Genomic DNA, 26202 nt, shown 5'->3' with positions numbered 1-26202 from the left:
ATTTAAAATTGTTTACAAAGCTTGGTTCAAACTCAGGAGCAAAAATTAAGTGAAATGTTTTACTTGTCACTAAAAATAAATAATATTATCCCAAACTAGTAGCTCTCAACTTAAATTTACAAGAAAAATGACCTCGAATTCACACGGAACGTGTGTTACTTCATTAGAATTTAACTACCATCCATAAAATTTTAGATGTTTATAATATTATCTGTTACTATGAGGACTATTCGTTTTTTAAACTCATTCAAAAACCTTTTATTTGGAGCTGTATCAGATCGAGAAAAGGACTTCTTTGTTTACATAAGAAAATACGGAGAAAATTTTCCTACTTTACATTATTTCAGAAACTAAAATGCATAAAAAATTTAAGCATATATTAAAATATGTTTTGAATAGCAGTTTATGTATTTATGTATTTACAAATCTTAGTTAAAAATAAACTTTTTAATCATAGTTCAGAAAGAAAACCGAACTCTTTTGTTTCTGAGTATTGATGACAACGATTTAAACTCGTGCTTATAGAACATTCGAAATAAGAGCTATTTAGTATTTTTTGAAACTTTGAAAATATAATAAAATCTCATTTATTATTTACCTGCTTTTAACCAGTAATAAATAATCAAACAATTTTGAATCAGCAATTAACTATTTTGCGTACTTCCTCTTATGATTAATTTAAGAATAATATTTGATAGGGAACACTGTATCATAGCTGCGAACAGTTGAAAGTGATATCAATATGCCAAACTTTCTTACGCATGTATGTTACTAATAAGACGCCCGGTGGCTGAGCGGTAGCTCTTCACGCTCCCGAGCCACAGGTCCTGGGTTCGATCCTCGGGCCAGGCAAGGTTGACTCACCCCTTCATTCCTTTAGTGGGTCGATAAATGAGTACCAAGCATGATTGGGAACTAAACACTGGGAGTTCCGCGTTTGGCTGACCACCTGACCTGAACATCTGCTCCTGCACACCAGAGCCCAAGGTCAAGAAAACTGAGATGGGCACAGCAGCCCTTGGTCCTCTATGGGCTGTCGCGCCACTGTGTTCAGTTAATACTAATAAATTAAATAAAATTATTTTGCTAATGAGAAATGTTTTATTGCAGAAAGCCCTTGACGTCACTGCTACAGAATTGGCCAATAAACAAGATGAAAGCGATAACTCAAGAAAAAGACTGGTCGAACTTAGCAAAGACTTCAAGAAAAACTCGTCTGAAGTAAGTTCATGTCTGCAATATTTACGGAAATTACGCAAAATAAATTAGCTTTAAATATAAGGAAAATTTTAAAAATAAATAAAATTGTTCCTTTGTTTCAAAATAGAATTCATGTAAATGCTTACCCATTCACCTGAAGATTGAAATTTCAGTGATAGAAAGACTTTAATACAGTGGTTCTCACAAGGTGTTACGCGTAACCCTTGGATTCCAATGAAGGGATACAAGGCTACAGAGTTGTTTTTTTAAATTATTATTCAAATATTAAGTAGAAAAAGAAGGTCGATTATTTAGGGCTCTATAACCAAAAGTTGATTGGGAAGCACTGACTTAATTAAAGAAAATTTATTTCCATAAGACTTTTCTAAATGGAACAATCATTACAGTGCAAATAAAATACCCAAAACAACAATTTCTGTACATGGCAGTTTTAATGAATTTTATAAGTTGCAAAGCTAACTTTAACCGATCTTATATTTTAACTAAGTATCAAGAAATGTGAACAAAATTTTTTGTACTTATTATTGCAATAATAAAAATTTCCTCACTAACTTTAGATGCTAGTTCGAATAAATTTTATTCCAACAATCATAATGACCATCTTCAAGTCGAGAACTTTTTTCTCGTACGAGATCTTGTTATTTAGCTCGTGCTACTTTTATCTTTGAATTGAACTATGAAGATGAATGATTTGAAATCTCTATCCCCATTCCATGTTATTGTTTTAAGAAATGCCATAAAAAGTGCTAATGAGGAGGACCCTTTTAGAATTTTACCATTCGCAGACGAAAAGTTACGTTTTTTCCCCATTTTATTCAACCCGATTTTCTTTCTAGCAATGTGCCTATTTATTCCCATGCCTCGCTTATGCCCCATCTCAATATCGTATATCTCCTCATCTGGACATAATTCCACACATCTCTCCCTTCAGAACGACATTCATACCTCTCGCTAATCTTCTAGCACGCTTGGAACATTGTTTTCTTTTACCTGGCACAGAAGAGGAAAAGGGAGGCACCATTATTCTGCAAAAGAGGACATGGAGATGCCCTCTCGCATCGATGCATTCCCCCCGAAGAGTGGAGAAGGGATAACTTTTAGAAAGAGAATGTGTCTTCTATATATGATGAATAAAACATCCACAACTATTGTGTGAGGGAGTAATTAAATGTTTTCGCTGACTTGCCAATGGCCGGCGACGCCATGACTGCAGTCATCTTCTTAGACAAAAGGACAACTCGCACGGAAAGCAATAAATGACTCCATGGCTAACTAAGAGAAGGAATGATGACCTGGAGACGTCTTACCCCCCCTTCCCCATCGAGAGAGGGAAAGTCTTGGCGCGAAAGGGTTAGATGCAGAAATGAATTCATTCAAGCAGCATTCTTCCCATATAGATCATTAACACACGTGGTAATAGCACACGCCGATGACAACAATCGAAGACCCTTTCCCCATCCAACCCACTTATTCATCGGAGGATCTCAGAAAATTTATCCGGCGAACCGGATTTGGCAAATCATGCATGACTTCATACTCGGCTATAAATTTCTAATGCTGGCTCCTTCTTCCCCTTTTAAACAAACCAAATTTCCGGACTTGGATGTTAATGACTGGATCGACTTGGAAAAGGAACGATCTTTCTTCCACTTGTCATGGATTGGGATATCCGAAGGAAGATGATCTATCAAAAGATTGCATTCTCTCTTTTGTTGAAGGAGTGAAGGATTACTCCATTGATTTGCATGTAATAAAAATGACAGCGTAGGAATACTAACTTCATCCCACTAAAACTTAGATTTTTGAGTGGTTTTGGAGAAATTTCTTGAAGAGTGTCTTAAGACAACACATCATATTTTTAATCACGCTATAAATTTATTTGCTCCATAAATCGTTTTCGTGTTTCCTAACAAACAATTTGCCTCAGAATAACTCTTTTAAATAGTTTCTGTCATATATTGTTCTTGTTTATTAAAACAAGTTTATATTATGAGTACTTAAATTGCTCGAAATGGTGGTTTTCTAATTTTGCTGAGCAAAAGCTTTTTTTTCCAACTTTGTTTTTAACAACAACAATTTTAATATAGCTAAATTTGGTTATGCGTGCAATTAAACATAGTTTCTTTTTGTTATTATCATTTTAAATAGTGAAATGATTGACTAATGTTGAAACGCTTAGCGAACAAATGAAAGAATGCTCTGAGATATCTGAGGAACTGCTAGCAAGTCTAGCAGTGATCTTTAATTTCCTTGATACATACATGCCTTAAAATCACCGAATCATCTAATTGCTTACAAACGGATATAATAATTTTTTTTGGCTAAAAATAAAAACTTTGAATTGTTACTAAGGCATGCTCAATATAAGTTTCTAATCTTCTATCAGTTGTTTCTGCGTATCAGGTAATTATTGTGTATTATATCAGGTGTTATGAGACAGATCGGTTGAATCATAATTCCGGTGCCTTTAACAATAATATCGTACTGGTTTGATTAAAGTGACCAGATGTCCTCAAACCTTAAGGACAAACTTCAAATTCCAATAGCTATCATCAAAAACTGTGAAAGTCTTTAAAGACAGAAAGTATCTTTAAATTTGTCTGATATATGTCTTCGAATTGTTCAAAAACCTCTAATTGTTTTTCGTATGCAGCAAAATTTCAGCAACAAAAAATCAGAAATGCGTATGTTTTATTAAACAAGATAATTTTGTCTTACGAGAATACTATCGAAAAGCAATGCTAAAACTAACTCATGGAAACTTCATACTCGCATGAAAATAATTTCGACAAAAACTAAACTAATAATCATGAACTTCTACATTTTACAAGTGATTAACAAATCCAGAATATCATATAACTAGGGGGCTCCGCCCCCTGCTCGCTACGCTCGCCAACCCCCAGAACTGCTTCGCAGTTCCATTGCATATTGCTTCGCAATCTTATAAAAACATTTTAACAAATTTAAATTTTAAAATAAAAATGCCAGATATTGAAATCAATTACTTAATGAAATTTATACACTTCTCTGCCCCCTTCACAATTTGATTATCTTTTCTTCATGTAGCTGAGAAATTTGGAGCTGTAGCAGAGAATATATCTCAATAAGAAATGCTTTCCCGTTTAGAATTCCGCCATTCATTTCTCTGACGTCTGCCAGAGGTATTTCGACGCCTGATAGCAGGCATTTTATTTAGGCAGTAGGCACTAAATAAATAAAAATAGAACTAAATAACTAAGATATCGTTTTAAATCTCAAATCAAAATAATTGTTTGTAGAAAGTTTGTTTTGGTTTGAATATTCGCACGTTTGTTTTGGTTTGAATATTCGCACGATGCCATTGCCATTCTATTGTAACGAAACAAAAAATTTATCATGAAACTAAAAATTTATCAAAGGAACTAAAGATATTGAATTCTTTTTTAAAGAAATTCAGTTCCGTTTTTTTTTATCCACTCTTATTTTTGTTTATCAATCTATTAATTCAGAAATGCTTTAAATCAAACGATGCTTACGGAAACAATGCTTATGCGAACCACCCAAAAAATGATTTGCTGAATTCTCATTGGTTGAAACTAAATTATTAATTTTATTAATTAATTAAAGGAAATTTTCATAATTTAAGACCTTATTGCACATCTACATAACAATACCTTTAAAACAACACCTTATTTGTTTAATTCTGTTGCGTAATTTGGGAGTTTTTAGCGAGACAAAATATTGCTAGCCTATTAATATATAGATGTATCAAAATTACTTAGTAATGTTATCAAGCTTGAAATGGATGGTTCTGCTTCAGATATTAGTTCTAATTTCTCTCTCTTTTTAAAAAGGTCTTTTTTTTGTTGCGGCACTTAGAAATTAATATTTTCCATAAATATATGAGTGTTGATCGTACCCAAATCATAAAATGTTTTAAGGACTCTTCGTTGATTTGTCCTCAAGTCATGGTTTAGAAATTTGGTCTTCTTACGTTTGTTGAAACCTTAATAAAGTGTTATATAAAACTATATATCCGATAAGATGAGTCATAGTATCATGTTTCCAAGTTTATGATGGTTTGATTTGAACCACAATATAGTTTATCTTGGTACCTTATAAAGTTTGCTTCAAATTTTCGCAATACTTGAGGTTCAACCCATACTTGGCTGCGGTCAGTAAGCGGGTGGGTTACCACTTTGGTAAGCCTGAGTAGGGGCCGATGGTGCTCGGTATCGGTCTTCGTTAAACTGTTCTTCCGTAAAGTGCTCAACTTCGTGCTCAGGTCGTCGGACTACCAATACAGGTGAGCCATCCTCTCTGCAGAGGATCAAAATTGTGATGGTAGGGGCAGATCTCGGTATCAGTCTTCGTTAAACTGTTCTTCCGTAAAGTGCTCAACTTCATGCTCAGGTCGTCGGACTACCAATACAGGTGAGCCATCCTCTCTGCAGAGGATCAAAATTTTGATGGTATGTATGTCGGATCATCCTCAGATATATTTCCCAGACCATCGCCAATAGTCCGTTGTGCAGCTCTAAGGTGACGTAAACTAAGTACCTACTTCAACGTATAGTCAGTGCAAATATAAAACTATCTTTCAATTAAATTGTTAATTTTCGTTAACTACTTTATTGAATTAAAAAAAAAGTTCATTTAAACTTTATTAACTGATATACCTATACATTTTCACACACATATTACTTTCCATGTTCTAATATTACACTTCTCGAACTTGTGGTTTATCGTGTTCTTATCCTAAATATGGAATGAAATACAATGTCTCTTTATTTCAATGCCATCATTTTTCTTTCATCTTTCCCAATTTTTTTTCTCCAATTTTTTTCTTCTCCCTGGAAATCTTCGACTAGGGAAAAATCCTTCACGGATTTCTGACTCCTCTTTTCTGGATGGCCTCTAATGGATCCGCTTGTCTTTCGTCAATGAAAACATATTTTCGCATCGCAACCTTCTCAGTACCGCGAATAAATGCGCCGAAGCAGAAAAGCTGCAAAAATCCCTTTTCAGGGGGACAATGGGAGGGAAAAAATTAAGAAGCGATGAAAATCAAAAAGTGTAAAAAGGGGTTTAATGTGCAACGATCAAAGCCCAAAAAAATTTTCTCCTAATATTAGTGGGAAGATTGGATTTTTTTTCCCCTTCGAGTTTTTTTTTTCCAAAGGAGATTGGCGATGGGAGGATTTTTTTTGGCGCGCCTCGTGATGAGCGTGACGAGGCGTTAAGATTTTAATAGCATCAAGCATGCTTAAGTGCCCATTGATTGGCATTGGTAGTACGTGTGTCTTTATTTATTCGCGGAACGTCAAATAAATAATTGAAATCCCATATATATTCTAAGTATTGGTTGAGGGAAAAAAAGAATGAGCGATGATATTTTGTTTGGGTACCGTGAAAAGTGAAATATGTCAAAGAAAAACTTAAATGACACCTTAGGGTCGTTTAAAGTTTTTCTCCGACAAGAGAAAAAAAATTAATGAAAGTTACGTAGAAAAAAATTCAATTAAGTTTATGGGCTATATTTTCTTTATAAAATCATTTTAGATGCGTGTGGATGAATTTCGTTTTTTAAACATTAGAAGTTTAAGTAAACTTTATTTTTCCTAACTTTATCTGGATAATTGGGAAAAAAGTGATATTTTTGAGCCGAATTAATTTTTTTGGGAGAAATTTTGAATGAATATTTATTTGTAAGCATTGGAATTTAATTTATGTTGCAAAAATGAAACAATAAATTGCAAATAACTCAAATTATAAGAAAAATAATTAAAAAGGTTTAGAGGCAAAAGAAAAAGGACAGTATTACTTCAGTAAGAAGCATCAGTTTTTGATTTTCGAAAAATCTTGCTAAATGTGTGCTTGAAAATTATGAATTTTGGTTTTTAGTTCACATTAAGAAAATCATTGATATGCTTAGCAAAATATGCGAAAGTTGCTTGTATGGTATTGAATGTTGTCTCTTATGTTAGTAGCTGAACGCCACTATGAGACAAATGCACATAATCCCAAAAAATTGGAGCGGTAAAATAATACTTGATTAAAAAAAAACTTCATTAGCTTCAAAAGCATGCAGATAGAAATAAAAGTCGATATGTTTTAAGCGTTCAAAAGTAGGCACCCATTCTCAAGACTTACCAAATGCAAATGAGAAGAAACAAAAGTGATTTGAAATATAAAACTTAAAGTTGCCAACAAAAAATTAAAAGAAAAAGATGTGAAGCAAAACTAGAAAAACCGTAGTAGCCGAGAGTAAAACAAAATAAAGATGAAGAAACGTGACGAAAACCATTGCGGTCAAGAGAGAAGAATCAGGGTAAAATGCATTTTCACGCTCTGTGGAGAAGTGGAAAGGAACTAATGTCGTTAGCAAAAGTATTCATAATGTAATGAATAAAACAAGATTCCAGGGCATCAAGATGAGCTGATGCGATTGGGGTGGAATAAGTTTTGGTAACATTGAAACTGTAAGTTTGCTAGAATGGGTGCCTATTTCAGAGTGCTTAAAACATATCGACTTTTGTTTTCTTTTAAAAGTATTAGAAGTGCCTAAAAGATATAATCTAGATGGGGAAAAAACCTCAGGAAAAGATGGCCCCAACAAGTCTTTGTGAGCCTATATACTGAAATCACTTTTTGGATTTTACTTATAAATTATTAATTTTCCTTCATGCTTAATCTTTTCATGTGTCTTAAAACCAGTTTATCAACTTAAAACTCTTTTTCTTTGTGGGAAGTGGAATTCTAAATAATCAAATTGAAATTAATGACTTTTTAGCATAAGAAATACGTTTCATTAATTCGTGAAATATTCAATCTATTATATTAAGGGCTGGCTAAAACTTATTTATAAAATTAAAATTCGTCCGCGAAGAGAATCGCTATATGATCAAATAGAAGTTAATGACTGTTTTTAATTTTTAAAAACGTGGTTAGTGGAAAAGAAGATATTTTCAATAGTTGCGACCGACATTTGGGGCTCTTAAAACACTATTATATGGTAAATCTGAATAAAGAATTTTTTGAAAAAATAATGTAGAATTCAAAGCAAGACCAGGTGAGAAATTCCGAAATAAGTTTAAAAGAATACTAGATATAAAGCTTACATAAGAAAAGAAATTATTTGATGTGAAGTTGAGAGAACGTTATGGAGAGCAGAAATTTGCTTAAGAATAAACATTTACATTAAAACTACTAGCATAAATTCCATTTCGATTTTGCATGGTGAATATTTTTTAGACTGGTAATCAGTGAGTTAGTATAAATTACAACATCATATCTGTATGGATACCTAACAACTTTTTAACATGTCCAAACTAACGTTTAGAAACGCCTCTGCAATATGTTTGAAATATACCTTTGGCAGCATGTCAAAATATTTCTAGACTGGTTTTGTATGTAGAAATACTAAACTGCTGTTTGTAGAAAATGCAACACCATGAAGGAATCATCAGAATCAAATGAAATATTATTTTAATAATGGATATAGGATATTATGCAAATTAATAAAGTTTCAGAGCCATCGCGCGTGCGTGGCGCGCGCAGCGCCCTCTGAATTGATGCTGAAAGCGTATAAATAAAGTGCTGTAGCGGGACGTTGAAAATAGTCTATGATTATTTGTTAGTGGCAAACGTTTAGTGAGACCTGAGTATGCCTCCACGACGGAAGAATAAGAAATTCAAGCAACTTACGGAGTTTGAACGAGGGAGGATAATCGGCCTTCGAGAAGGAGGATTTTCCTATCGCGCAATAGCAGCTCGTATGCAGCGGAACAGTTCCACAGTGATGCGAGTTTGGAAGCAGTGGACCGACGAGCACCGAACAACTCGAAAAACAGGCACTGGACGACAGAAGGTGACGTCAGAGCGCGATGATCGACACCTGCTCCGCATGGCGGTGAATGATCGCACAGCTTCCTCCAGGCAGCTGGCAGCACATTGGTCTACTGCTACAGGTGTACAATTGTCGGCTTCGTCAATTCGTCGTCGTCTGCTGCGCCGTGGATTGCGTGCAAGGGTGCCATTATACAGGATTCCCCTCACGGCGGATCATCGACGGCTGCGTCGGCAGTGGGCTCTTGAGCACAGAGACTGGCGAGCTGATTGGCACCAAGTTGTCTTTTCAGATGAATCACGCTTCAATTTGTGGACCCATGATGGCCGTGTTCGTGTTAGACGTTATGCCGGTCAACGCTGCCTTCCTGAGTGTATTATTGAACGACATAGTGGTCGAACACCCGGAGTTATGGTCTGGGGTGCGATTTCGTATCATGGACGATCCAATTTGATACGAATTGAGGGTAATCTCAATAGCAACAGATACGTCCGTGAAGTGCTACAGCCCGAAGTCGTTCCTTTCCTTCAAGGCATCCCTGGAGCTATCTTTCAGCAGGATAATGCACGCCCACATGTTGCGCGGACTGTTAGAGACTTCTGTTCAGCACAACGCATGCAACTTCTTCCTTGGCCTGCTTATTCGCCGGATATGTCGCCTATTGAGCACGTGTGGGATATGGTTGGTCGGCGTCTCACTCGTGATCCGCGTCCTGCAGTTTCCAAAGACGAACTTTGGTTGCGCATACAAGCGATATGGAATTCTCTTCCTCAAGCAGATATTCAACATCTGTTTGACTCCATGCCACGTCGTATAGCAGCACTTATTGCAGCGCGTGGTGGCTGCACCAAATACTGATTTCGGACGCTTAATTTGTTTCTTTTGTTTTGAAAATTTCATCATTTATTTGTATCAGTACAAGTCGTTTCTGCATTAAATTTCATTTGATTCTGATGATTCTTTCATGGTGTTGCATTTTCTACAAACAGCAGTTTACTTAGCTCCTATTTACTATAATAGAAAGAAAAATGTTTATGGTGCTAGGTCGGAAAAAATAAGCTAACCATGAAGAGGAATCAAGGTGAGGGTATAGAATAATTTCCTACAAAGAACTCAGATCATTCAGAGCAGAATTTAATTGTAATGAATGAGAAATTGGTAAACTCTTCCTGTGACTTAAGCTTACTCTTCTAAAATACCCATTAATGGATTGAATGCAGTTTATAAGTTTAAATTTAGCTCCGAAAAATAATATTATCTGCATCGAGGGAAACTGATTTTGCAGAAAATATTTTCAGCGAAATGGTTTTGACACAACGAAATTCTTTTCAAATATTTTTCTTTTTCCTTTCTTCAACTAATGTTCATGTTGAGTATGAAGAAACATTACGGAGATGGAACTCAAAAGTTAATAGTAATTATCACCATTGAATTCAAACCAAGTGAAACTGTAGCACTGTAAGAATTGTTCAAATAAAAAGTGGGCAGGTGTGGAAGCATTGCTATCATCCTGAGTCGCAAATTAAATTAAAAGGAGTTTTTTGTAGATTGCATATGATTGATTAACAAGTAAACATGATAGCATTTGAAGTGAATGCAAAGCCATGCTTGGATGGATGCGTCCTGTACTAAACTAACGCGCAGTTGTACGATTTTTAATGACAAATGGTGAGCGTATGCTAAAAAAAAAAATTCCGGTAAGAATCATCGGCACTCAGAGTGCCAATACTTTTTACCATAAAATTTTGCGGAACAAAAAAAGCGTGATGTAACGTAATTTTTAAAGTGAAATCGCTGAATCACTGTAATAAAATAAATATTATAGTAAAACATAAGGTATAAGATTTTACGGTAAAATGGATATTACAGTAAAATGGATTTTACGAATGCAGACCTCATGATGCTACTTTTTGCCGTAATTTGATGCAGAAATTTTTACAGCGTAATGCCAACATTTACGATAGAGTGTTTACTATTTATTGCGAACACTAAACTCTGTCAACGAATGGTATAAATATTTTCGTGAGGATGTTGCAGGAATATTGAATCTGCTAAGACTCAGAGCAAGCAAATGCTATGATTTCAATGAATCCATTGCTATTCTTGATCTTAATTAAAGGTAATCGAAGAGATGCGACTCGTGATATTTGCGCAGCCTTTGTCTGACTTAAGTAAACGAATGGGGCAACAACCACCTTCTGTGATCGTACTACTTAGCGTGATTGAACTGATTAGTGTTGTTCTGTTTACTTTAAATCGTTTCATATAAGCAGATTAATCAGTTATACACTGTCTGTGGTGCCCTCAACTTTCCTGTAAATCAGAAAAGTACCTAGTTGTGCTATCGTTAATGTATTTATGACATTTGTAAACTTCACTTTCATTTCAGGTAACCCTTATAAAAGTAACAAGAAAAAATATTAAAAAATAAATGTAAACTACATTTCATGAAATATTATAACTTGTTGAAAATTAAGAAATTTATCGTCTCAAAACTTAAAATTCATAAGTGTTATACTTTAGAACAATTTTAACTGTGGCGAGTTCATTTGTCGATGTTAATACAGCATTTTTCGAAAGTAGTTCTCTTTGAAAAATAAAAATCATTCAACCAAACTTCAATTTTGAGAATTTAAAGATTGAGAATATGAGTTTTTCATACGCATTCTGATTTTTGCATTTGATAGAAACCTGTTGAATGCTAAATAAATATGTCCTTTTTTCAAATTTATTTCTTATTTTACTTGAATTAACCATGTTTTCTACTAAACGCAAAATTTCCGGATATCTCATTAGAATTAAAAAGGAACAACTTCAATTTTTTTTTTTAATTTAGTTTATTTTTTCTCCGTTATTTCATTTCCCTATCTTCATCCACCACATCCGAGAAATCACAATTTGTCGGAATATTTTAAAAAGACGATATTTTGCCCCAATTTGATCTCAAAAGGTAGAATAAGGGAAAGTTCAGGGGGGTTGAAGGGGGGGACTTAAGGATTTTTCTCAATCAGGTTTGCACAGCGAAAAGGTTTTCTCGAAATATACTCGAATTACGGTATTTCAATCTTGAAGAGTAGAATACGGAGATAGAAGGAGAAAACGAACAAATTTCGTGGGGGTGGATGTTTTGGAGGGGAGCGCGAAATGAAAGTTTGGTGATTCATTAATATCAAAAAGGAAAAGACATGATTGCACACCTACAAGAATCGTCTGCATTTCAGGGGCAAGAACTCATTTCTGGATATTGATCAGGAAATTCGGCAGGGTTTAAATTAAAGAATTTCTCTTGAGAAAAGATGTTCGGCTTTTATCCATATCTGAAAGGGATGGGGGATCGGGAAATCACCCCTTTCCCCCGTCTGAGTATAAGTTCATTACCAAACGAAAGACATGGGGGTGGTGAATTGAGGATAGGGGGTAGAGAGTGCTGTAATCTACCGAAATGACAGCTGGAATTAAAATTACGCGAAACGTCACCTTTTGCGTTCGACTTTTCTTCCCTCCAACTTTTTTTTTTTATTCGGAAGAAGTTTTTTTTTTCTTTCTTTTCTTAATTCTTTCTCTTTCGCTCTCGTGTCGGTAATGTCGGTCGAATATGGAAGATTAAAAACTAATTGTCGCTCGAACCGGTTTACGCTGCTGTGATTGGAGAGAAATATGGGAAAAAGCAAGCGATAATTAGGAGAAAAAAATGATTAATATAGCAAAGAAAATTTTGTCCGAAAAAGTTTTTCTTTCATCGAAAAGGGGTTCTGTTCCTGACGTCGTTCCTTAAGCCACGTGATTTTGCCGTTGTTTCGGTTCGCGCGTTTTCTGCATCGTTTGGCTTTTCGAAGAAAATATTTCCCGCTTCATTTTTTTAATTTTTTTCCCCGCTGTTCTTTTTCATTTATGACTTTGAGAGTGACACGAGGTAGATGGGAGGTTTTTTATATTTGTTCTCCCGCTTTTTTTCCTCTTTTCCTCATGGGAGGCTCAAAATATTAATCACTTTTTATTATTATTGTAATGGTTGTAGAGCTGTCATTCGTCTCAAAGAAAATGGCGTTTTTGGCGCCGTTTTTAGAATATATTTTTACGAGTTACACCTGTTCTTGAAGCATATGATAGCCGCCTTCGGCTTCAAAATCACATGCGGAAGCGACGAAAAAAAAAATTATCAACTCAAAAAACTGTGTTTTAATTAATTTTTGAAAGGATTCCCTTTTTCCCCTTCTTTGAATAATTTTTTCGACGAACATATTTTTTTAAAAGTGATTATGAACATTTAGCTTAAAAAGCGTGATCGTTTTTCAGCTCATTTCTTGCTTTGAGCAATAATTCTCAGTAAAGTCGAAACGTGTACCCGATACAAATCCTTTTTCAACGTGAAAAGCAAACCAATCTTAGCTTAACAATACATTCACCCGCCTTCGGGCAAGACGAAATGTTAAGAAGTATCTGTTGAAAAGAAATAAATGCATCACCTTTTTCTTTTTTTACAGTATTTAACTTCAGAGAGGAGAAAAATCAATAAAATTTATAGATTGTATTTTTATTTATTTCTTTTTTCGCGTTATAGTTCAGCGTTTTTTGAAATATTTCCCTTTTTAAGTCTTAACAATCTTTTTTTTTTTTTAACATACATGGAGAAAAAATTCTGATGAAATAGCCGTATTGTATGGTGATGATATTTATGGCAAAAAAAATCAGAATATTGGTTAATAAAACCAAACTATATGGTATTTAAACAGTTCATTTGGTAATCTTTTCGTTCTTGTGGTATCGGTTTTCTGGAAATTCTGGTTTTTAAAATTATGGTTCCAATTATCGCACATTTAGTAAAAATACGAAACTGAAAAGTAAATATAACTAAACATATGGTTTTTATGCCATATTCTAAGGTATCACGATGAAATTATAAAATTTTACCGCATATTATAAAATAATATTTTATCGTTAATTTTACCAAAATCATTAGCAAATTGCTTCCGTAAAAATGAACGAGCTTTTTGTTTTTCCCATAGAAGTTGAAACTTAACAATACATTCACCTGCCTTCGAGCAAGACGAAATGTTAAGAAGTATCTGTTGAAAAGAAATAAATACATCACCTTTTTTTTTACAGTATTTAACTTCAGAGAGGAGAAAAGTCAATAAAATTTATAGATTGTATTTTTATTTATTTCTTTTTTCGCGTTATAGTGCAGCGTTTTTTTTGAAATATTTCCCTTTTTTAAGTCCTAACGATCTTTTTTTTTCTTAACATACATGGAGAAAAAAGTCTGATGAAATAGCTGTATTGAATGGTAATGACATTTATGGCAAAAAAATCAGAATCTGGTTAATAAAACTAAACTACATGGTATTTAAACCGTTCATTCGGTAATCTTTTTGTTCATGTGATATTGGTTTTCTGGAAATTCTGGTTTTTGAAATTATAGTTCTAATTATCGCACATTTGGTAAAAATACAAAACTGAAAAGTAAATATAACTAAACATATGGCTTTTATGCCATGTTCTAAGGTATCACGATGAAATTATAAAATTTTACCACATATATAAAATCATATATTATCGTTAATTTTACCAAAATCATTAGCAAATTGCTTCAGTAAAAATGTACAAGCTTTTTGTTTTTCCCATAGAGGCTGAAGCACGATACATTTTACCATATTCTGATAGTTTTGACCACACTTTTTTTTCTTGTCGTGTCTTACCTCAAATACAGAAATTATAAAATCAACTCTGCATTTTGAAAAAAAAATTCCCCCCTTTCTTGAAATCATAATTGTGGTTAATAAAATCAAACCGTGGGTCATTTAAACACTTCATATGGCATTATTTCCTTTCATATGTAAGCTGTTTAACGGAAATTCCAGTTTTCAAAATTATTGTTCTTATTACCACATATTTAGTGGAAAATAGTGTACAGAAAAGTAAATTTATTCAAATAAATGGTTTTTATGCTTTAAGGTATCATGATAAAGTTACCAAATTTTACTCCAATTACAAAATACTATCACATATTATAAAACCCTATTTTATTGTTAATTTTAACCAAAACAATTTCCGAATCTCTCCGGTAAAAATTACGGTGATTTTTGGTTTTCCCATAGCGAAATAAACACGCTAAGCTTTACCATATTCTGGTAGTTTTGATTATACTTGTTCTTAATGGATCAAACAAGTATATTTGTATCCTATTTTTTAAAAAACGAAAGAATCAATTCTGATTATTTATTTTAACTTTGTTTTTAACTTTAATAAATTTTAAGGGAAAGAAAGTCATTATGAATTAAAAAAAAAAAATAACGCTGAGCACATTTGATTTATTTTTTTAAAAAAGTATAGCTTAAAAATTTAGTTTAAATGTTGTAAACATCTGTATACACGTCAATAACAGAAAAAAGGCATTGGAACTTCTCGTTTATATGAATTTCAACTTAAACTTTTAGAACAATGCTCTCAAATGTGTAAAATTCGAAATTTGTAAAAACCGAATTTTGGAAAATTCTCAGTAGCGTTTCTTTTTCAAAATAATTTTTATTAAACTTTTGTAAGATATTTAATAAATGATAAAAATTAATCATAAATAAATAAGCCATGAATAAATAAGTAAATAGAAAATAAAATAAAATACCCGAGTTTTTTTTTTTCTTCTCCATTTAATGCATAGTTTGCTTCGATAAAATATTTAATACGCATCCTTTAAACATTTTTGAAGAAGACTATTAAACATCATTGAGTTCAATTCATCAATGAATTCATTCTTAAAAAATATATTATTTGACTGTAAGGAATTTTAATTCCATCTAATGATTAGTTCTTTAATTCCTTTCATTTTAAATTGTACTATATTGAAATTTAAACATGCAGGTAAATCTTTCAAATGAACAAGAAAATTTCAGGCAATTTTTTAATAGAATTCGAAGTTATTGGAATTTTTACTTCTTTCATATTTATTGAGCATTCCAAAAAAAAAAAGAAAAGAAACTACAGAACATTTTAAATAAAGAATCGGGAATTTTGTTTTTGAAATTTTTTTTCAAAACCTGGATTTGCCAGGATGTCGGCCCAAAAACTTTTCTGCCGATTGAGAATATTACGCGAAAGTCATTTCCTATCACTTTTGCATTAAAATATTTAAATTTTGTATCATTTCGATTTCGCAAAAATAATATTGATAATAATAATTTCTAGTCCAATGTTCTGATATCAGGTTATTCTAATAATAAATGTTTAGTAACTTCTAAATTTGTATGAAAGAAAAAAAATGTTTGAATTATAAATCATTTTAATTTTAAAAATGCACCTTAGAACCACAAAATAACTCTTATCACAGCATCTGAAATTTGAACAAACTCTGTTTCGTCGAATTTTTCCATCCTGTTGTGTAACAGTTAATATTTGTCTAAAGTACGAAAAAGTTTCCTTTGAACATTTATTACCAAATTTCTAAAATAATTCAACAGTAGATCTTTTAGTGACTATTCTGTAAAATATTCCAGATCAAATTATGGGGGAAAGAAACACTGGCACCCGGGGTTCCGGGTACCGTAAAATCCATTTTTATCAGCGCAAAGTCTGATATGCCATAATTTTTACGGTAATAATTACGTAAAATCACTGAATCACTCTAATTAAATAAACATTACTGTAAAAATTAAGATATAACATTTTACGGTAAAATGCTTTTTACGAATTATGCATTCAAAGTACCGGTACTTTAAATTGTAGTTTGATCAAGAAACTTCTTACAGTGCAGGCAGAGTCTCTGCTGGACCGTGTCCCATATAAGTTGTTTTTCCGCAACACAAATAGTTTACTTCTGAGCCATTTTATGGGACACCGATGCATAAAGGAAAAACAAATAATAGGTTCGTTTAAGGATTGAAATGATAAAAAGTACATATTTTTCACACAAGATGACTAGAGTAGCCATATGGAAGGTACTACTTAAATGGTCTATTTGAACATATTGAACAATGCAGTATTTATCACAAAATGTAGTGAGACTTCTTATGTTCGTTTATTTTTTCAACTTTTCTTTATTTTGTTTTAGTTGTGATTTCAAAACGTGTTTCTGAAAAAAAAAGGTGCAATTTTTTTTCAAAGACTTTATGTATAGTAAGACAAATAGGTATTAAATAAAATAATTTAAAAATTTTAAGGAAAAACAACTTTTCTATGGATCTACATGAAAACGAAATAAATAAAATATTGCGTGAAACTTATAAAAACCGAGTTTTACAAAAGTCTTGTCTAATTTTCCAGGTATTATGCTCATTTTATGTAAAGTTTATCTTAATGTGTTACAGGAATTTTTCGTGAAGTTTTAAAAGAAAGCAGAAGAAAAGTCAGTGGTTTATTAGGATGTTATTTGAAAATGATAGTCTTTTCATTTGCATTCTTTAAAAATTTTATAATTTTATAAAAAATTCCTATCGCTCATTTTAGGAGGAGCATTAGGTAAAATTAGCCAAGACTGTAAACTCGATTTTTATAAGTTACTCATATTTCGCTTATTACTTTTTCATGCTAACCCACAGAAAAGTTGTTCTTTCTTAAATTTTTTAAAATTATTTTATTAAATAAAATGCATTCTGGTTTTTAATCTCGCAACAAATTGTGAACTTATTTTTGAGGATTTATCTACTGATATGAGATTTATTAAGAAATTCATTCAATATAAAAAAAAAATATCTATAATTGGTAAAGCAATTACTTAAGTTATTATCACAGCACTTTTGAGGGCCATTTACAGACAGTACTGTTGCTAAGGGCCGAAGTTTTCTATTCTTCACAATGTTCTGAATAGAGCCGCGATAGCTCAGGGGATAGAGAGATTGCCTTCCAATGAGGCGAACCGGGTGGTGGCTCAAGGATAGAGAGTACACATTCCAGTGAACCGGGTTTTTATTGCAGATAGATTTTCAAATTTCTGATTTCTGCTTGTTCGGATAAAATAATTCACTCGTTCCTATCGCAAAAATCGTAACTCGAATTAAAATTTTATGATCACGCACTCTTGGAAAATTTGGTGTGAAACCTTAATACGAAGCTTATTAATGTGTAAATTAAATCATTTCTTAAATTTGACAACAGGTATAAATTTGTTAACTTTTGCTCAAATTAAAAAAAAGAAAAAACAAGGTTCAATTTATGCCTTATTAAGGTGGCAGCAAATTAGCATGATATTATTTTTCAAAGAACCGGTATTAATGTTTAATATTGAACCTATTCTTTTCGAAGTGTAATTAAGTAATAAAATGCTACTTTATCAAAACAATTTTGGTGCTAAAAAAAGCTATACAATGTAGCATTAATCACACTGCTTTAAAAATTTTAAAAAGAACTTTTTCGTAAAATTTGTTTTCTGAAGATTGCAATGAGCACGTAAAAATTAATAGGGTTATTTACTCATAAAAAATAACAAACAGTAGTTTTTCGCTAAAAATTTTGAAAATAGTGGAGTTTTTAATGAATTTTTAACCAGCATTTTTTTATTAAAGCAATAACTGGGAGTTATTTTCCAAAATAACTCAGTTCTTTTCTTTCAATTGTTCTCTTGTTTAATATTTATAGTTATAACAATCAATGCTGAGGATTGCTACGCCATTTAATTACAAATTGATGATTAGAATATAACTCAAGTTGTATGTTCAATTCTAAAAAAAATTAATTTTTTTTCCTTCCAAATGCATATTTAACATTTATATATTCTCCTTACATATTCTCAATGCATATTCCAACATATCTCAGATGTAGAGAAACTTGACTTATTCTTGTAATAGGTTGGCTAATAGTATACAAATATTGCCAATAATCAGAATATGATAATTTAGCGCAAATAAACAACAGTTGAATTTAATCTGAATTACAAGTCGTAAGACATTTTTGATCACATTGAATACTAATGTTTCACTCATTGTGACCTAATTTTAGGTGTATGAAAAATTTATGGCGGTACCCTTTGTAGCCTACTGCTGGTTTAACAATTTCCATCATAAACTGAAAAAGAGATATTTTAGTCTTATTAAATAATAATAATAGTAAATTAGAAACTTAAATAACAATAAATTAAATATAAAAAATCTTGAAAATTTTTTTAATAATTTCTTTATCTTTAGATGCATGTTATTTAATGTCATGCGTGTCATTATTTGAATTATAATATGCATGCTATTGTTTAAAATGTAATATACATGTCATTTTTAAGACTATTATATACATGTTATTAGTAAAAGTACATGTTACGTAAATTTTTTTTAAATCATTATTTTATTTATTTGAAGAAGATGCAACAAAGATAATTTTTGTGTTTCGATTTCTTACTAATGTTTTTAAAATTTCTCCATCAATCAGGTATGCTTTCTTTCTAATAGTGAGTAATCTCCCAAAATCACGTTTTAAATTAAGCATGAGTTATCTACATGTTATTACGTGTACATGTTACACGTGATTTGCATGGTACATGCATGATTTTAATGCAGAAGAAACATCTTTTTTCAAATTAGTACTTCATTTTATACTATATTACATAATTTGGTCTTTCTAATAACTGTAAACAAAATTGATATGCAAAAACAGTGAAACTTAATAAATTTAATTAAATAACTAATAATAATATATTTTGCTCGACAATACAAATCCTCTAGATGAAATAAATTGATGCTCTAACCTGCAACTTATATTCATGTGTGAGTTGTTCTAAAACCAGACTAAAAATCTTCGCTCCGACAAAGAGATTAATTGCATATGCACTCACGCTTCGTAATTGACATTTTTCACTTTTTTTTTATCCCTCACTGCGGGTGTTTTTATCTTGTTTCCACCCCCTTCTTTCTGTCGGATTCTTTTAAAAATTAAAAACCTCCCTCCCCAGTTTTCACTTTTTTTTTCCTCTTACGTTTACTAAACACCCGTGAAATTTTTTCTTTCTTTTCAAATCTTCGAAGGATAGAATTAAATGCTATTATTTTAATATTTTTCTCCATTCCCCCCCCCATCTCCCACAGTCCCCCGGTCGTTGTGTTCTTTGTTTCGATTTCGGCCATAATTACATTAATAACGAGCTTGGCAGCCAAAAACAAAATCTCATCTTTGTTAAAACGATGAGGGAAAAAAATTGAAAATATTTTTCGGGAGACTGGAAAAAAAAAGGAAAAAGAAACCGTCATTAGATACAAACATTTTATTTATTTAGTTGCATTTTTTAAAATTTTTTTTTTACTGCATGTTTTGTTGAAAGGAAAAATAGAAAATAATAATAATAAGCATTCCCTATCAACTTTTATGATCGTTTAGGGGACCAAAAAATATGTTTTTTTAAACATATTTTTTTTTTACAAATTTTTTTTGCATCCCTTTTTACTATCCACAGTCGCATTCTTCTAGTAATAATTCTTATTTTGGGAAGTTTGTCATTCATCACACAGCGCTTCACCCGCGGAAGGGAGTTGAGTTAAATTAGGCGTTGGTAAAATTTCAACCCGCACCGAAATCATTTCCTGACAAACAGCTCAACTCAACTCAGTGATCTTCGGAATAAAAACAAATTCTTCTCCTCAGAACTGTACCAGACGATTAAAATTCACATTATACGTTTAGGGGAAAGGGTGCTTTAGAAAACTTTTTTCTCTCATAAGGAATGAAAATTACGGTAATAATAATTATTTTTTATCATTATAATTAGAAACAATGAGAGATGTTTCTAAAGACGGGGAAAAAATGTTATTTTTTTTCTCCCGAAACACCCCACTCGTTGTTGATTGCTTGGAAATTCTAGGGCTCTTTAAAAAAAATGGCTGATCACGTATTACTTAGATAAAACGCTCCACGAGGTCCGGCTCATTACATGCACTTGAGGGTGTTCCGATTTTTCTGAAGAAAATTCAAAATTAGTGCTGAAGTCCTCTCCACTATATGTTAATGGCGGGGCCTTATAATCTGCCATGTTTGGTCAAAGATTAAAAACTATTGGTAGCTCCTTAATAATGTCGGAAATCAATTGTTTTGAGCATTATAATAAAAAACACTTGTCTTTAAGAAAGAAATATTAAGAAATTTCTTTCCTTTTTTTTCAAAATTAATATGCAGAAAAATAGAAAGAAATTAGATACCCTTATTATAATTGGCTGCTTTTAAAAGTCATATGAAAAAATAGGAGTTAACTTTTATTAAGTTTTTTATTTTATTTAATACGAAAGTTCAATTTAATGTAAAGCTTTTATTTAATGGGAAAATGTTATTTAATGTATCTTAAGCAATGCCTTGAAAATAAAATATATTGTAATTGAAATTTATTTGAATTGCTGCATTAAAATATTAATTTTTTATAAGCAAATGCTTTCAAACTCCTTATTTTCCATTAAGGAAGTGCATACATTCATAAAAATAATTTTAAATAACTACAAAATTATTATTATATAATTGATAATCAATGCACAATTTTTCAGTTTTTGTTCATAGATTATTGCAGAGATATATTAGTGGCAAAATGGTATTTTATACATTTAAATATTGTCATCAATGTGTATTAATATTGATTTCAAATTGTCTATCAGTAGATTATAACACATCAACGCCTGGTCGGCAGGCCCTGAACTCAAGTTAGTTCGTGAGAGCGTGAGTTCATATCCAGCCTGTCAAAGACTCTCCGTGTAGTAAAAAAAATATAATATTACAGGTGCACGCTAAATATCACGGGTCATAAAGTCCTCCATGTTCCCATAACAAATTATTCCTCTGGGGGTACTGAATTGAAGATTGATCGTTCTCTGGTTTAGGTCAAAATTGCGATCTGTGGATGAAGGAATGGATGTATGAATGGGTCCACCCTATAAACCGGTCTGACGTATGGGTGTGGCAGAAGTCGAATTCTAGACCATGTGTGGCGCCACTAGAAAAACAAGAACAAGCGCACCCCCTCTGCTTTAATGGCAGATGACAGCAACAACTATATACATTTTTGTACCTTTTACTCATATTTTTAAAGAGTGCAATTGTACATGGTGAAACACAAAATTTGAGTGAAATCGGTCAAATAGTTCCTGAGAAATCAAATTTAAAGTTTACGACTTGAAGATCTGATCATTAGATTAAAAGTTATTTAGAGTGGTCCCTTTTTTTTTTTGCTCCTGTACATCTTAAAATAGAAAAAATGCACAATTTATAAAGTACTTTTTGTTCGTTACTGTTTTTAGCAAGTACTTTCTTTCATTTCAGTTTTTTTTTGGGGGGGTGGGGGTGCTTGTTCAGAACTCTTCAAGTCATATTAAACATTCACGCTTTCAAAAAGTTCGCGTTACTTTTGAAACTTATTCTTATTAACGTCATAAGGGAATGAAACCAAAAAACATTTATGTACAGGATCAACATAAGTGAATGACCGGAATTTAAATATTAATATTTTCAAAATTTTTAAGCATATTTTAATGTGTGATTCACGAAATTAAAGACAAAAGTCCGATGTTTAACCCATTTATTTCCCCATGGCAAAAAAACATGTAAGCAGTGGTTAAGTTTATTACACACATTTTGCAATTTCCTAAAACAGCACAAATTCGTGCACTTTTTTTGGAGCATTGTTTTGGTTATAAACAGTGATTTGCCTTTTATCACTTGTCTCCGCGAAATAATAGCCTTTATCATCTTCATTGGCTCGGCGGCCCTTGTGTGGTTCTTGGTCTTCTTCAGAATTCCATTCTTGGCTAAAGTTGTTCAGTTTGTTACTCTAATAGTTTTAAGGCCTTTTACTAGATAGCCAATCAACCGATAAATTTGGGTTTTCTCCTCTTTTTTGGGTACCAGACGCCAAAGATTTGCCAAGAAGATTTTCTTTGTTGCTATATATTCATCCATTATTTTTAAGTGTCCTGCCCAGTTACAGCTTTGTATATCAAACTGAATAATGTCTTACTCAATCACTTTTATTGTTATATTAATTTAATTATCTTTGAATCTTATTACCTATTGGGCCATCATGATTCATGGACTTTACCCCACATGATTTCTTTTTATGAAGTTAAGTCAAAGACATTGTTTATGAGAGACAAATTCTGAAAACATAGCAAAAATTTAAAGAGCCCATATGTGCTGCATGAGGAACCATTGACAGTGTGAAACTACAAAAGTTATGGAATAAAGTTTATTACCGATTACATGTTAGTAGTGCAACAATTAAGTCGCACATTGACAATTTGTAAAGAAACTTGAACAAAAAAGAAACTTGGTATGTTTTTGTGATCGACTTCGCACGCAAGTCGTCGGGCTACCAAAGCAAGGGAGCCATCCCCTCTGCAGAGGATCAAAATTGCAATGGCATGTCTTCGGATCATCCTCAGGGATGTTTCTCAGACCGTCGCCAATAGCCCACAGTGCAGCTCTAGTGTGACGTAAATAAAGTACCTACCTACTTAGTATGTTTTTCTTTATTTAGGAATAATATTTACAGTTATATGCATAAAAGTTTCACAAATATAAGTATTTGAAATTCGATCATTCATTTGTGCTAAACCTGTACATATTTCTTTCTTATTTTTGAAAAGTTGCATTTTCCCATTAAAAGTCATTTTTATTACCTTTAACAGAAGTTTTATTCATTATTTGGTATCCACACTGATCTTAGGCGTTCATTTTTGGATTCATTAATTTAAACATTTTATTAATGTTTAAATTAATGATAATACTTAATAACGATATTCAAAATTGCTCAAAAATTAACTTATTAACAATCATTTGTTAATTTTTGCCTTTATCTAGTAATTATTTAAGCTATTTGCAACTCGTTTTTACTTTTAAACAATTGAAATTGACATAAACGAAATCTGAAGATTTCACCTTAAACCATTTATCCCGGAGAAGCTTTTAAATTTAAAAATAATATCAATGAAACAAACTATTCTTTATTTAAATAAAAAAAAATTAAAAAAAACGGTGGGTTGTGGCCAAAGATGGTGATTACCTGTAATTTAATGTTAGAGATGTTGAGTTGTTTCCCCTCCCTCGGAAGTATCGCGTGCACAGACGATAATCATTTGTATGCAAAACTTCTTCAGAATAAATTGAATTAGACGAAATCTCATCATAATTGTTTAAGGAAAAAAATCGCCTATCTTCATTGGGTACAAGGGGAAAAAATGTGGTTTAAAAAAATATTCAAACATTTTTCCCTTTCCCCCAATTTTCTAGGATACTTAAAACATATTCTCCTGTTTTCGCCCTTCCCTTGTATTTATGAATACAAAAGGCGTTTTTGTTAATAGGGTAATTAAAGGCAATTCTTCATTTTTATGGGAGTTTTTTATTGCTCACATATCATATTAGTTTTTGCACAAGCTACAAATGCATCGATTCCTTTTGATTAAGGATTTTTTTATCGCCATTAAAACGGGTATTTGCAAATATACCACATTTTTTCAATTTAGAATACTTTTTATTTTTTTCTTCTCTCGCTGTTGTTCGAAATGTTCGAATCTTTTAAATTTTCAGCTCAATTTAACGATTAAATTTTGTGTATTTTTTAGGTCATAAAAATAATTTTTGTTGCTTTGTAATTTGAATAAATAATATATTATCCATAAAATGCCTAATTTTTATTTTTATGGCACTTTGATTTTTAAAGAAAAATATTCGAATGCTGTGTTAAAAAATGTTTATCCTCAGTAGAATTTCAAAGATGCTATATTTTTAAAAAAATATAATTATCTACAATTTTAGCTAGACTTTTTTTTAATTTATTGTTAAGCAATTGAATGTGCGATAGGATAATAATAATAACTAGTCTACTTATCTGTTTCTACTTATCTGCTTGCTAAGAAGGATAAAAAATCTTTTTTTTAAATCAATAAACACTACTATAGTTTTATTTTTCAAGAAATTTTCTTTTTAATTATCACTCCGAAATAATCTTGAACTAACGTATATATTTATGTTAATATTTGTATGAACAGAAAAGGTTGTCTATTAAAATATAATTGCCTAAATTCGACCCTAACTTTTCCTAAATACGTATATGTATTCGCTTTTTTAGCACTAATTCCTTTCTTTTTTCATATTTTCTTTTAAAGCACATTTTCCTCAACTTGGTCTTAAACGTGCCTAACTCTGTAAATTTTTTAGCCAGAGATAAGGTGCAGTGAATTAGTGTTTTTGTCTGTGTATTAATTTTATTTTATTTTATCTGTCTCACATTTGAGAGCAAGAGAACATCGTTGACCCTTTCAGAAGACTCAAGCTTTCCATTAAATTTTAATCCATTTAACCAATTAGTTTGTAACTTTACCCAACTTTTTTCATATTCCATGAATCGAAAGTTTACAGTAAAGTATAGTTTATATTTTATTTATATCTGTCATAAATTAGGGGGCAGAGATCATTGATGTCACAATCAGATGTAGAAACATTCTATTGAAATGCAGGTGCCAAAATTGGTCCAAATTTTGTACATTTTTTGCCATAGAAAATGTACAACAATGCATTTTTTTTCATTAAATTTTTATTTTGATTAAAATACTTTCGCCTAAACTGGTACGAACTTTGTACACTTTTAGCCGTAGAAAATGCACAGCGAAGCAAAGTTTTTTTTTTTTTTAATTTGCTTTTTATTCTGAAATACCATAAATTTTGTGACAGTAGACTATTGATGGCTCACTTAGTTGCCATAGACTTTATTTTAAAAATCACATTTGAGTAAATCAGCCCAAGTTTGATCCGAAATAAATGTAAAAGATAAATTTTAAAAAAAGTATTTATTTGCGAAAAATATATATGTTCTTTCTATCTTATTTGAAAAAATATAGCCGTCATACCCAAGCTAATAAAAGGAGCTTATCTCTCAACGTTTAAGTACTAAAAGCAACATATACAGAATCCATTACGTGTTCTTAAGGATAAAACTGGAATCAGTCGGCGATATTTAAAGAAGCCACTTCCGTTCTGAGGCGACATTTTTTCCCTTTCAAATTGGTATTTGCGACAGACACAACCTGCGTCTCTTAATCATAAATTTATCACCCCCACTAGAATGGGATGGAAAAAAAAGGATAGGAGAGAAGGAAAGTTGTTTACGTAAGCAAGCTAGCTGTAGAGAGAAAAGGAAAGCGCTACTGAGGATGGAAAACTCCTAGAAAAGAAGTCACAGGGAATAACTTCTTGACACAGAGAAGAAT

The 26202-nt window shown here is 31.9% G+C and overlaps 1 protein-coding gene across 2 annotated transcripts in view; it reads left to right on the top strand.

Moving 5' to 3' along the window:
• Nucleotides 1–26202, top strand: part of LOC107451197 (homeobox protein cut-like 1) — a 587258-nt gene that overhangs the window by 191832 nt on the left and 369224 nt on the right. For both annotated transcript variants that reach the window (XM_071178710.1, XM_016067217.3), the window contains exon 2: nt 1111–1221. In XM_071178710.1, the coding sequence (XP_071034811.1) occupies nt 1111–1221 (111 nt within the window). The remainder of the gene's footprint in view (nt 1–1110; nt 1222–26202) is intronic.

Source organism: Parasteatoda tepidariorum, chromosome 3 (assembly GCF_043381705.1).
Source record: "Parasteatoda tepidariorum isolate YZ-2023 chromosome 3, CAS_Ptep_4.0, whole genome shotgun sequence".
NCBI classification, from domain to species: Eukaryota; Metazoa; Arthropoda; class Arachnida; order Araneae; family Theridiidae; genus Parasteatoda; species Parasteatoda tepidariorum.
The sequence above is the reverse complement of the archived record's forward strand: the minus strand, read 5'-3'. Positions and strand labels throughout refer to the sequence as shown.